This window comes from Notothenia rossii, assembly GCF_949606895.1.
Source record: "Notothenia rossii genome assembly, chromosome: 1".
NCBI classification, from domain to species: Eukaryota; Metazoa; Chordata; class Actinopteri; order Perciformes; family Nototheniidae; genus Notothenia; species Notothenia rossii.
Genome location: NC_136912.1, coordinates 90,801,922 through 90,816,178, shown reverse-complemented (window position 1 = coordinate 90,816,178; position 14,257 = coordinate 90,801,922). Strand labels below are relative to the sequence as shown.

General features: G+C 41.0%; 1 protein-coding gene across 5 annotated transcripts in view; it reads left to right on the top strand.

The window, feature by feature from the left end:
* The window catches only part of ap3d1 (adaptor related protein complex 3 subunit delta 1), a 41,083-nt gene that overhangs the window by 7,552 nt on the left and 19,274 nt on the right, over nucleotides 1-14,257 (top strand). For all 5 annotated transcript variants that reach the window (XM_079664929.1, XM_079664931.1, XM_079664928.1 and 2 more), the window contains exons 7-21: nucleotides 838-977; nucleotides 3,243-3,316; nucleotides 3,413-3,462; nucleotides 3,623-3,672; nucleotides 4,052-4,100; nucleotides 5,838-5,983; nucleotides 6,239-6,387; nucleotides 7,356-7,586; nucleotides 8,212-8,434; nucleotides 9,379-9,524; nucleotides 10,058-10,199; nucleotides 11,543-11,614; nucleotides 12,246-12,321; nucleotides 13,453-13,655; nucleotides 13,966-14,039. In XM_079664929.1, coding sequence (XP_079521055.1) covers nucleotides 838-977; nucleotides 3,243-3,316; nucleotides 3,413-3,462; nucleotides 3,623-3,672; nucleotides 4,052-4,100; nucleotides 5,838-5,983; nucleotides 6,239-6,387; nucleotides 7,356-7,586; nucleotides 8,212-8,434; nucleotides 9,379-9,524; nucleotides 10,058-10,199; nucleotides 11,543-11,614; nucleotides 12,246-12,321; nucleotides 13,453-13,655; nucleotides 13,966-14,039 — 1,825 coding nt within the window. The remainder of the gene's footprint in view (nucleotides 1-837; nucleotides 978-3,242; nucleotides 3,317-3,412; nucleotides 3,463-3,622; nucleotides 3,673-4,051; nucleotides 4,101-5,837; nucleotides 5,984-6,238; nucleotides 6,388-7,355; nucleotides 7,587-8,211; nucleotides 8,435-9,378; nucleotides 9,525-10,057; nucleotides 10,200-11,542; nucleotides 11,615-12,245; nucleotides 12,322-13,452; nucleotides 13,656-13,965; nucleotides 14,040-14,257) is intronic.

Genomic DNA, 14,257 nt, shown 5'->3' with positions numbered 1-14,257 from the left:
CTAGTACTAGGAGCAGTGGGCAGCTAGTGTACCGCGCCCGGGGAGCAAGAGGAGTGAGGGGGGGTGCCCGGTGCCTTGCTCAAGGGCACCACGGCAGGGCAGGAGGTGAACTGGAACCTCTCCAAGTAGCACACCACACTCCATATTTAGGTCTGGTCGGGGACTTGAACCGGTGACCCTAGAGTCCAAGCCCCTACTGACTGAGCCACTGCCGGACAAAAAAAAATGCATCTAATGAAGATATTTTGTCGCTTGTAATAAGAGTCCTTACATTTTACAAATGCAGGGTTTGGTTTATATTTTGGGGTTAATGTTTGTGGTATATTTTGGTTGAGAAAAAGGAAAAACAGGAGGAAGAATTTCTGGGGTTTTATTAAACCTCAAAAATACTAAGGTAGATTCACCTTAAAAATGAATTGAACATAGATGTGGCTGACAATTTACTTTGCCCATGAACTTTGAAATGTAACAACTATCTCAGTTTTATAAGCCATCCTGAGAGATTTTTAACACGCATATAATAAAAAGCATGTCTTTGCCTGTGTTCTGCTATATCATACACATAAGATAAGACAAGATGGAGCTTTGTTAATCCCCGTGGGTCAATTCAGTCGTTCAAACAGCAACAGGGTACAGCACACATTCACACGGGTTAATAACATAAAAAAAAAAAAATGTAAAAAGTAAGAAATGAATGAAAATGAGCATATATATATATATATATATATATATATATATATACATACATACATATTGGGACATCATTGTTTTAGAGTCTTGACTTAATTCATTTATTTGGATTGCTTGCTATCTTCTGATCATGTTGCTCCTCTGCAGGGGTCCAGTCTGCAGCAGTAAATGTTATCTGTGAGCTGGCTCGGAGGAATCCTAAGAACTACCTGTCTCTGGCCCCGCTCTTCTTCAAACTCATGACCTCCTCCACCAATAACTGGGTTCTCATTAAGATCATCAAACTGGTGAGTCAACAGGATACAGGGAAGATTCACTTTTCAGAGTTTCTGGATCAGTGTAAACATGTGCTCTTGTATTGCTACTACAGGGGGTCCGCGGGGTCTTAACAAGTATTAAAAGTTGATGAATTAATTTAGCGAAAATGAAGGCTATTAAACTGCATTTCCCAAGGTATTACATTTTGTAGCTTGTTTTCAATAAGTATATAAATGGTCCAAAGAGGTTGTATTCTACAGTCTGCCTGAATGTAATCATGGCGTAGGTGTGTAGTGTGATTCTGTGGAGTTTATTTCTGGCATCCCGTGATAGCGCTCGAAGGTCCGTTTACGCCGGTTGTTAAACAACATCGTTATGGGGAAATGCAAGTCTGCGTCCAAATGGTTGGAAGATAAGGAGGAAGGACAATCAATACTGTATATAGTCAATGTGAGGTAAAGTGTGTCGCCAAGGTAACCGTGGCGATGAGGTCTTAAAATGTACGGAAAGGGTCTTAAAAAAGGTCTTAAAAGGCGTTACATCTGACTTCAGGATTCCTGCATATACCCTGTACTATGCTCTTATCACAATGGATCAAAGGCATTCATTATATATTGTGATCCACCAAGCCACGTTTTTTATAGCTCATAGTATTGCACCAATAACACAAGGATGAATCCATCATAAAAGAGAAAAGCGATACTAGTTGCTTCACCAGCATTAACCTCAATTGGCCAACATGTAGTATGGTCATGTGACATGCTGCATGGCTGACCAAATCTAAACAAATACGCCATTTCTTTTAAATAACAAGTTCACATCACTTCTCCTACATGTGCTATAAGTTCAATACAAGTGAAACTATAACCCTTTTTCTAAGGATGTATCGAACAGTTAGAAGCTTTATTCTAAACCTGCAGGTCCGCTGCAACTCTTACTACTTTTAAATCCACGCTGAAGACTTTTCTTTTTGTCGCTGCTTTTAATTGAACTATTCACATCTTAGACTTCACTGTAACTTTTATCCATGTATTTTTTCTTTTAATGTTTATTTTATTATCTTTTCTTTTTAATGACTGATTTTAAATGCCATTTTCTTAATGTCTTTCATTTTGTGTAAAGCACTTTGAATTGCCTTGTGTTGAAAGGTGCTATATAAATAAACTTGCCTTGCCTTGCCTTAACGTTGGCACTGAAATTGAGCTATTGATTGTGTTTTAAAGGTGGTATTTTGGTAAGTTGTAGCAATAGAAGCAATTATTCTCTATGTACCGTAATTTTCGGACTATAAGGCGCACTGGACTATAAGCCGCAGCAGCTAAATTGAATGATGTGTACATATATAAGCCGCACTGGACTATAAGCCGCAGGTGTTTTAATGTTTCATTACCATATGTAAGGCTCGTGCACAGAGGGGATTGTCGGGAAAGAGATGGCTGTTTGAGGAAGCTCCCATTTATTAACATTTCAACAAACAAGTTGCATATTTGCATAACGTATTCAAGTGTTAGCATTTAGTGCAATAGTAGCTACAGAACATGTGCTGTGTAAACTGTACTGTATCACATAGCGTTTCAGACACACAAACTTTTCAACTTTCAAACTTAAACGGTGCGCTCCCAGCGCACGTACCGGCAGTGATCTACAGCAGTGGTTTTCAACCAGTGGTACGGGGACAAACTGTCTCGCTCTCGTAATGTCTGTCTGTCTTGCTCTCGTTCTGTCTCTCATACCACTCTCGGTTCCACTTTTACTTTTGCGCGCTACCTGTCTCACTCTTTTCCGGCCTCCAGCTTTTCCTGCTGGAGCCCGCCGCTTAAAGGTGGGGGGCGCGGACCGGCCATAGAGCCCATAGAGTTAAAGGTGGTGGACTGTAACCTGTAAAACCCATAGATTTAGGAGGTCCCCTAGTGGCCGTTAGCTGTAAAAATCCATAGATTAGCCGCACCGTTATTTAAACCGCAGCGTCGAAAAATGGGGGAAAAGGCGCGGCTTATAGTCTGAAAATTACGGTATATATGTTTTTACCTAAATAAATATTCTGCTTCCATTCCTATTTGTTGGTGTTTAGTCCTTTTGCAAAATGTCACTTTGTAAACTGCTCTACTACTTGCAGGCTGCAGCGCGCACACATAAAACGCTATACATTTCTTACGACAAACAATTGATGCTCGATTCGAAGATCTCAATAAAAGCTTTAGACGTGTACTTGATAAAACATTTTGTAACTCCTTGAATCCATCAATTCTGATGTGACGCATAATCTACTGTCTCCTCTTTGTGTTTGTTTACAGTTTGGTGCGCTCACACCACTGGAGCCACGGTTGGGGAAGAAGCTGATCGAACCTCTGACCAACCTAATCCACAGGTTAGATGAGGAACATTCCACAGATGGTCAAGTCTGTTTGATTTGACAGATCTATCATATATATATTTATCTCTGCTTCTCCCCCCTCTCTCACAGTACCTCTGCCATGTCTCTGCTGTATGAATGTGTCAACACAGTGATAGCAGGTCAGTTCTGGTTTGAAATGTGAGCAGTAACTCTTATTCACTTTGAAGTGTTTTGTGCTCTATTCCAGTCCCTCTGTATTAATGACACATCTTGAATCCTTCATTTCCTCACAGAATGTTTAGTTTTTCTCTAATTCCTCTTGTTTGTCTCACATTGCAGTGTTGATTTCGTTGTCCTCGGGGATGCCTAACCACAGTGCTAGTATCCAGGTAAGTTCATGGGTTCCACTTCTCCTTCTGCACCTTCATCTGGTTTCACATTGATCATAACCATTTCCACCCCGATTGAACCACTGTGTTTTCCCCCATGTTGTTTTTTCTGTTCAGACACATGTAAAGTAGACACACATCAGTGATTATACGTTTGCACGATTCACACATCCTTTTCTCTCCTGCTTTTTACTTTGGATTTCAACAAATGCATGCACCATCCATTGTTAGCCCAATGTCCTCCTTCTTGTTTGTCTCATTTATGTTTTGTAGGACTAGACTGAACCTGTTGTGGAAAGTGATGTTAATGGCTCTCCCTTTCTTCCCCCCCCCCCCCTTTCTATTGCTTCCTCTCTCTTTCTCTGTTTCTCTGTTTCAGCTCTGTGTGCAGAAACTGCGAATCCTGATAGAAGACTCGGACCAGAACTGTGAGCCCTCTGTCAATGCCTGCAGTGTGTCATTTTCTCATTGTCTGCGTGTTTCTGAATATGGAACAGTCCACCCTCTTAGACGAAAAAGTCCCCCTGACTCTGGATAACTCGAAGCCTTACCATACTCCCTCCCTAATTTAGGAGGCCTGCTTAGAACACCACTTCACTTAAGTGAATACCTTTCACAACTAATCCTGTGCATGATACAGAACATGGGTTTTTCCCAGGTTTGTTGCTTCGATTTGAAAAGGATAAGAGTTTCCAGTTTGCAGTTTATTCTCCAACATAAGGCTTGCTTCTATAAATACACTCCCACACACACTTCTAGTTGGAGCTGAGAATACTGCATTTAGCCATTCGAGTTATCTGGACACCCATATATAGATAGTTCTGTGTGTGAAGTAGAAAAATAGACATTTGATGTTCCTAGAGCAGACTGTGAACCTGTGGTTTTAGCTTTTGGTTATCCTTTCAGCGCATCTCATGCTTTAGGTGAACCGCTTTCAATACTTTGATACGGTAATGATCTAAAAGATCAGGACATCTCTGGATTGTAAAGATACCATCAATCAGTCAATAATTGTCTAAAGACATTTTGTGCAAGCGAAATATACATCAGCATCAAGTTTAACTGAGATATCTGAAAGAAACACACCTGCAGGAATATGCTTAATGCATCGATTAGCAATACATTTATTATATTATCTTTAATGCAGCAGACATTATGCTATATGTTATCTCAGTTTTTAATGACAAAAATAGCGCTGTACACAAATTGACTGAAAGCAGCAATTCAGTAAACATTCTTTGAGATGTTTATCAGTTTCCCATTTCATTACTCGGTTAGGCCTTCCTCGCTGAGATAAAGAATCAGCTGAAGGAACATCCAGTGTGCTCCTCTCCTCTCCTCTCCTCTCCTCTCCTCTCCTCTCCTCTCCTCCTCCTACTGCTGCTGCACTGACTCCCCGGTCACTCCTGCAGTGTTCCCTTTCAGCCCGCCTCACCTCCAGGGGGACTGCCACACGCATTGATCCAACAACCTGAGAGGCATTTGTCTCTGTCGAATTAGATAATCGACACAAGGCCATGATTCAGCAGATTTCTGAATCGTTAAAAATCTTTTTTTGGTTAGAAAGAAAAGCTGCCAGGCTACTACACAAGGGAGGATAAAGCAAAACAAAACGACTGTTTCCAGTGTGTGTGTTGTACCGTGTGTGTTTGTGTGTCCTTTCCATTGTGCTGCATGTTTTGTGTTCCTTTCCTTTTTGATATTTATTTTGTGTCATTTACATTAGATTTTGTATTGATTATTGCCTGGAAGATAACACAACAATAGATAAACAGCATTTTTAATAGATTCAGTTAGCAATGTTTTTGAGTAGTAGTAGTAGTAGTATTATTATTAGTAGTAGTGGTAGTGGTAGTGGTAATGCATTTCTCTAGAACAGTTTCAAAGAGTTCCTCATCTTCTGGAAACCAAAGTACATTTCTACAACCAGGTATTTGTGGTCTAGCTGCAGACACAATCAAGTAAGGAAAGTCTGGTTTCCAAATGATAGGAAGTTGAAATGGAAATCCTGAATAAAAAATATTATAACGACATACTTGTAACGTGAGAGAATAATATCAGCTGATAGAAAAATATATATATATTTTACTCGCTAGGGTACGAAAAGCTAAGGGTGCTCTTTTGTCTGTGATGAAATATACGCTGATGTCATGTTTGTTTTTCAGTGAAGTACCTGGGCCTGCTGGCTATGTCAAAGATCCTGAAGACTCACCCCAAGTCAGTGCAGTCTCATAAAGACCTGATCCTCCAGTGTCTGGACGACAAGGACGAGTCCATCCGACTCAGAGCTCTGGACCTGCTCTACGGCATGGTCAGTGTTACTAGAGCTACAGTGATGATCATATCTTTAGACCCTCTGTTCATTAGCATTTGGTTTTCTGGGATAACAAAATATATCAAGCCTTTGTACAATTATTTGTTTCACTGACTGTACAAGATATTATATAGCCAATCGTTATTTTAAGGTCGTTTTGAAGTTCGGCCTCAGTCGACCTAATGACATTTAAAAGATTTATGTTCATGCTTTTAAATCCGATCGTGGATAAACTGGTGTCTGCTCTTCCAGGTGTCCAAAAAGAACTTGATGGAGATTGTGAAGAAGCTGATGCTGCATGTGGACAAAGCGGAGGGAACCACCTACAGAGACGAGCTGCTCACCAAGATCATCGACATCTGCAGCCAGAGCAACTACCAGTACATCACCAACTTCGAATGGTCCGTCCCACAACTTAGTTTCTTCTTACTGTAAATTAGGATTTAGTATTAGATACAGTCTTATGACTATGATGCCATTTAGTTTAAGTCATCTAAAGTTTTTTCTTTCTTATCCAGTTGTTTTTTTGTTCACTAAATATCATAGGAATTTAGTAGCCTTAAACCTTAAAGGTGGGGTAGGTAATTCACTTCAGAAACACTTTTTGTTATATTCCTTGGAATGCTCTTAACATCCCGATAGCAATGAATAAATTAAATGCTTTGACAATAAATACATAAATAAATGTCATCAGTGGAAGCCGTAGCGCTGTAAAAAGCACGACCAATCATCTGAGCCGGCCCGGCTAAAGTAACTGGATGGCCTACCTGCCTGTCAGCCTTCCATCTGTGCACACACTTATCTCGTGCCCTCATTGGTCATGTGCGCGTTCGTGTGTGTTGGAGGAGGGGCTCTGTAAGGAAGTCTGAAGGAAGAGGCAGATATTTTTCCGTGTATTTTCAAATTCTAGCGCACTCGAGCTGGTTTCTCCATTCTTACCTACCCCACCTTTTTAAGGGTTTTATACGATTTTAATGAACTATTTAAGGGTTTCTGTAGAATTTCCAAACTCATTTTTCCTGGAGGATATGTCTATCAACTTGTTATTGTCTTATGGTATTAATGTTTGAAGATGCAATACAGATGTATCTGAAGTCACCTTTAATTTATTTAGCTTGAAGTAAAATACACATATAACCATAAAAGACCAAAACATAAATGCATCAAACTTCTGCCCTTTGAGGTCAAATGTAAGAAACTAGCTCTTATGTTATCATACAGTTGTTTTTATTTAATTACCGGTATAATTTTTTTGAAAAATGAATACTGCCAGTTACTTAATTACGCCAACAGTGTCCTATATTTCACACTTCTTACTTTGTTCACCTCCCTCTGTTTGACATTATGTGGCCCCTCTTCCTCTTGACAGGTACATCAGTATCCTGGTGGAGCTGACCCGGTTAGAGGGCACACGGCACGGCCATCTCATCGCCTCTCAGATGCTGGACGTGGCCATCCGGGTCAAAGCCATCCGAGGATTTGCTGTCGCCCAGATGGCCACTCTGCTGGACAACGCTCACCTGTTGACGGGCAACGTGCAGCGGAAGGGCATCTGCGAAGTGTTGTACGCTGCAGCCTGGATCTGCGGGGAATTCTCAGAGTACGTTGATTCATCTCTTTGAAGTGCACACTTAACCAAACTGGTATAAACTGTCATAAGAAAAAAACAAAAACATGAATATACGAAGGGGGGGGGAAACCATTCAGTTTTATGTCACAGTAACATGAAGTAATTCAACAACACTTCATAAAAATTGCATGACCATAATGACGACCATAAGGTGTCACATGACCCGGGGCCTCTAACAATGAATCCATAGGGGGATGATTGACAGTTTGGTAAAGATACTGTGCTTTCCACCTCTGTGTTTCCTTCCTCTTATATCATCGGAGTAAACTTACCTAAATCACATCATCATTTTTCATCACATTAATCTATTTGCAAATATGTCTCTCTTACTTGAACTCAATGACACTTGCATTATCTTTTTACCTTTCAAAAGTAATAGAATTTCTTTTGTATGAATTGGGTTTCCATGTCTGAAATCTTTTAGGGTCAGATGTGTGTGTCACTTCAGTTGATGGAGGCATTTTCAAACCTCTTTGACACACTTATCGCTTTATTTTTAGAACTCATTATTTCTGAGAATGCGTCTAAGTATGTAATATGGATCAATGTAGTTTCCTTCTGTTCTTTATCTAACTCCCCCTGCTCTCCTCCACAGACACCTGGAGAACCCGATGCAGACGTTAGAGGCCATGCTGCGGCCGAAGGTGGCCACCTTACCGGGCCACATCCAGGCCGTGTACGTGCAGAACGCAGCCAAGCTGTTTGCCACGGTGCTGAAGAGCGGGGAGGGGAGCGCAGACAGCACGGCAGCGCAGGAGATGATGATCGAGAGGCTGCCGCTGTTCGTCCAGAGCGCCAACCTGGAGGTGCAGGAGAGGGTAAGAGATATATGACACACAACTGCCTAGGGCTGCACGATTTGGGGAAATAATACGATTTGGGGAAATAATCTAATTGAGATTTTTCTGACAGATATTGCGATTCGATTTGCGATATTTGTTTTTAAGCGACCCAAGAAGTTTATTGTAAAATGCGGCAATATCTCCGGCTAGGAAGGTCGTATCAACGTGCTCCCGTCTCTAGCACCCCCGCTGCCCGAGCTACGAGTGAAAGAACTAAACTTACATGAAACTTCCGTTGGGTTGCTTTAAAGTCAAGCTTCAGTTTAAGACTCACCCTGTAATAGAAACATGTGATGGAGCATTACTAACCTGACTCAGTTTGTTTCACCAAACCATCTAGGAGAGCTCCATTGGAAGCCATTTGGAAAAGGGCAGGCACTTTCAAAAATACTTGGCAGGTGATTGGATCAATCTGTCGATCATCTATCATGGGCCACTTCTGATTGGTTAACATGCTACATGTGGAGCACAGCACTTCTGATTGGTGTGGATGACTGACACACAAGAAGAACAAAAAAAAATGTAGGGCTGAAAAAAATGGTTCAGCCCTACAAGTGCCTTTCTTTTTGCCAAAGAAAAAACAAAGATTTGTTTTAAACTTTGACTCTGTCGTCATATACCTAAAAATAGGGCTGCTAGATTATGGCAAAAATCATGTTTCTTGAAAGAACACACAATTTTTAAAGTCATCAATCTTGTGTCCCTGGCCTGCCTAGTGTCAAGGCAACAAAAATTCATCATGCGTCACAATAATCTTGTTATCTCTATAATCTTGTTCTCATAATAGTTGGAAAACAGATCGTAATTGAAATACAAACTTGATTGATATCTCTGCCCTGCCTCACACACTACGTACAAATCTGATAAATTACACTGCTGATCCCCCCCCCCCCTTCCCTCACCTTCTGTCTCGTCCTCAGGCCTCCTGCATCCTGCAGCTGGTCAAGTACATCCAGAAACTGCAGCAGAAGGACGTAGAAATAGCGGAGGAAGTCATCGCTCTGTTCGCTGGAGAACTCAACCCTGTGGCCCCCAAGGCACAGAAGAAAGTGCCTGTTCCTGAAGGGTGAGTGGGCTCCGTACATGAGGAATAAACACATTCAAATGGTACATCATTTGACAAAGGCCGTATCCAATTTTTATATTTTATATTTAAATCCTCTATTGCGATACATTTTTATAACACCGGCCTTAAAGTGCTTTGTTTCATTTCTTTGACTGCAGTAAAAACTTTTATTTTTTTGATAGGCCCAGTGCAAACAAGTATGGATTAAAGCAGTATATTTTATTATAAAAATGCAAGTTCTGAATAAGTAAATGATTACATAGATATTGTTTTCAATATATTTGTACCTTTTAGCCTTTTAAAGTGTTCTAGAGTTATGGAAATGTTTTGATCACACAAAAAAAATATCCTACGCAGCAACTACTTGAATCTGGTTTAAAATGTCAATGTTATGAATGAAGCGTTGATTTCTCCCTAGTTTGACATGACTGTGTATTTAGTCTCTCGTCTCGTGCCGTTGTGGTCCACCATCGAGACACACGTGTATGTTATTGAGTCTTGAGCGCTGAGCTGTAACTGGGTCTGTTGTGCAGTCTGGACCTGGACGCCTGGATCAACGAGCCGCCGTCTGAGAGCGAGTCTGAGGACGAGCAGCCCAGGGCGATCTTCTCCAAGGAGGAGCCCAAATACTCCCGCCCCCGCCACACAGAGGTGGACGAGAAGGAGCTGGCAAAGGTGGGCCGGTCGATGATGGGAACATTTCTGAAAAAAATAACTGGGCTTAGATTTATGAGTTTTCATGAATCTCAGAATCAGAATACCTTTATTAGTCCCACTGAGGGGACATTTACATTTACTCAGTGTGGAGCAGGGTTTCTGCTAGGATTTTTTTCTTGCCGGTTAAATGTCCAGAAAGAATTAATGTTACCGGACAAATGTGAAACTTACCGGTCATGTTTCAATAATAAGAATTGCGTAGCAGAGTTTCCGTTAGCAGGTAATGACCGGATATGCTGATGTTTTAAAACTCAGTTAATTTATATTGCTTCAGTTTATAATCGTAAGAGATCGAAAAGCTCAGATTCATTTTTCAATAAATGATGCGCTACAACAAACAACATCATTATTACATTCAAACAAACTACTTGTAGTAGATGAAGTACATTATTCAAAAGTTTACATTAACTTTGAATAATAACACGGGAGAAACAGAGCCTCTCTCTCTCTCTCTCTCTCTCTCTCTCTCTCTCTCTCTCTCTCTCTCTCTCTCTCTCTCTCCCGACAGCCCGTCAGTTTCTCATGCAGCTCGCTAAACAGTGGGCGGAGCTTCAGGTGATCATGCAGAGCTGCGTGTCGCCGTCAGACTCAGCAGCTGATCTGATCTCTCCGGTTACACTTCACTCGCGTATATGTCCATATCGATCAGATCCAGCTCTCCTGATCGGCCTTTATAGAGAGCACCGATCAAACTATCAATCAAGAGTGAATATCGGCCGATAATGACCGGAGCCCAATCGATCGGAGCATCCCTAATTATTACCAGACATTTTGAACGGCAGGTTTTGAATTGACCGGTTTTTAATACATTTTACCGGCTAAAAAAACGGTAATTACCCGCTAACGGAAACCCTGGTGTGTGTGTGTGTGTGTGTGTGTGTGTGTGTGTGTGTGTGTGTGTGTGTGTGTGTGTGTGTGTGTGTGTGTGTGTGTGTGTGTGTGTGTGTGTGTGTGTGTGTGTGTGTGTGTGTGTGTGTGTGTGTGTGTGTGTGTGTGTGTGTGTGTGTGTGTGTGTGTGTGTGTGTGTGTGTGTGTGTGTGTGTGTGTGTGTGTGTGTGTGTGTGTGTGTGTGTGTGTGTGTGTGTGTGTGTGTGTGTGTGTGTGTGTGTGTGTGTGTGTGTGTGTGTGTGTGTGTGTGTGTCCAGAGGTGGTTCTCAGTCTAGATATAATCATGCAGTCATTTTCTTCAAAACAATATTGACTTATTCTGAGTCCCACCCTGGATCTTCTTCCCACGTGGTCCCCCTCTCCTGCTAGGCTGTGTCTCATTGATTAATTCATCGAACTGTTTTTTCATCCAGAGGAGAGAAGTCAGAAAGCAGGAGCAAGCCAGCAACCCGTTCTACATCAAGTCCTCCCCGTCCTCTCAGAAGGTTTGTTCACCCGTCATCACAGCGCTGTCTGTTTCTATATGTTCATGTCTCTGTTGAAACCAGTCTGTTGTATAGGGGAACATAAGAGCGTTTGCGAAGTAGGGGTTTAATGATCTATTCATTTTTGGATGTGTATTGATACAACAATACAAATCATTTAAGAATTCTATTTTAAATATTTTGCTTCTAAAGAATTGAGTCTTAATCATTTAAATGTCTGAAAATGTGACTTTGTAATATATATATATATATATATATATATATATATATATATATATATATATATATATATATATATATATATATATATATATACTGTACATATTTCAGATTTTTTTACCAAAGTATCAAAAGGCAAGTTTATTTATATTGCACTTTTCAACACAAGGCAATTTGGGCTTTACAAAAATGAAAGACATTAAGAGCATAAAACACATTAGAAACATTAAAAAGCAAAGATAATAAAACATGAATAACACAGGTTCATGAATAAAAGTTACAGCGCAGTGTAAGATGTGAATAGTTAGATTTAAAAGCAGCGGCAACAAGAAAGGTCTTCAAAACAATACAATGTTTTCCTGATGAAACTTTTGTTAAACTCTGTTTTTAAATGAACGTCTCCTGTGTGCAGGTGTACCAGGAGGGCCCCGGAGTGGAGCACATCCCCGTCGTGCAGATTGACCTCACCGTGCCTCTCAAAGTCCCAGGTAACGCACAATGTTTAAACATTACCATAAAACATCATTTCAAACACAAAACGATCCAAATCTGACAAATCTAAATGGCTTTCTTTACGGCTGATGTTATAAAAGTCTTTCCATTAAAAAAAAGTTGTCAGTTTTTTTCTTCTCTCCTGTTTTTGCCACGTCGTCTGTATTACTCATTGTAAGGGCAATTTAAATGTTCCAATGTCCTATATCCTTCGCCATTACTTCACAGGAGGGTTTAGATCAGGGGGGTCAAACTCAAATACACAGTGGGCCAAAATAAAAAAAAATGGGTACTAGTCGAGGGCCGGACTGGTTCAATGTTTATTGCAGAACTTATTGAAATGAACTTATTGCACATATTAAACCTGGAACTAACAAAGCGTAAATTATTGCCTATAAAAACAACATTAAACATGAAATAATCAGTTCCATTCATTTCTTATGGCTCTATCTGCAGCTTTTCCAGAGTCATTTCTTATGATTACATTTTCCCACAGGCCAACAACAGCTTCAACAAAACTATTTCCCTCAAAGAAAAAACCAAACATGCCCTGTTGTCGTGAGAGAGAAAGTGCAGAAGGAAACATCCATTAAACTCAGTGTGCTGCTCTGTGATGCTAGTTCAGATACTTGGCATCTCATCTTGGGTGCAAGGTCATCAATGTGTGGGCTCAGGCTCTGAGCTGAGGAGACCCTCAGGATGTGAAGGTGTGCGTGCAATATACCGGCGGGCCAGATCTAACGGGAATTAGAAATTATCCTGCGGGCCGAAATTAAATCCACCACGGGCCTGATTTGGCCCCCGGGCCTTATGTTTGACACATGTGCTTTAGAGTTATCCAGACGCAGACACAGACGGAAGATTTCCGGTCTTTTCCTGCACTTTAGAATGATGTGTATTTAGCTTTACATACCCAGGTTTAATTATGCTGTGTCAAAGGTTGTGGTATGAACATCTGCCGCGCTAGTGGAATCGGTATGCTCTTCCTCCTGTGTCCTCGTCCTTTCCTGTCACCTATGACCCCACTATAAATATAAATAAAGTAAACTGAGACACCAACAACACCCATAAAATGGCTCCTACACTAAAATCTTTACTGAAACACGTTGCTGTGTTCTGTCCCACAGGTCTGCCTATGTCCGACCAGTATGTGAAACTGGAGGAGGAGCGTCGGCAGAAGGACAGAGCCGATAAGAAGAAGAAGGAGAAGAAGAAGAGGAAAGAAAAGCGCGGCGGCGGACGAGGGAAGAAACATGACTCGGGTCCAGAGAGCGAGGAGGACATCACGCCCGCGCACATGGTGGACATTGTTACAGAGGAGATGCCAGAGGTACGCTGGAGCTGTGACAACATCACAAAGAGTTTTGAATTGACAGCCTCGATGTAAAAATACAATTCAGCTCTATGCTAATCTGTACGAAACACAATATTGATCATTTGTGCCTTGCAAGACTTTAATTTAGTGATTTAAGATATATCAGTTTTCCTCTCTGAATGATAGTGCTGTGGACACATTACTCTGACCTTGTTATTATTGATCAAAGCACAATTCAATAATGAATTACGTTTGTCTTGTGGATTACAGACTTATATAGAAAGTTATTCACTCTGTTTCATTGATTTCATCTTCATTATTTCAGAATGCCTTACCCAGTGATGATGATGACAAAGATCCCAATGACCCTCATAAAGCCCTGGACATCGACCTGGACAAGTGAGTCCTCACCACGTAGATAGATGTACTTCAGTTCTACTAAATTCGGAAATGATTGATATGTATATGTGACCTGCTCTATCGAAATCAGTCGTCGCAGTGACCCGAAGAAACATTTTGAGTTGTCACGAGTCATCACTTCTCTCTCTCTGTGTGTGTGTGTGTGTGTGTGTGTGTGTGTGTGTGTGTGTGTGTGTGTGTGTGTGTGTGTGTGTGTG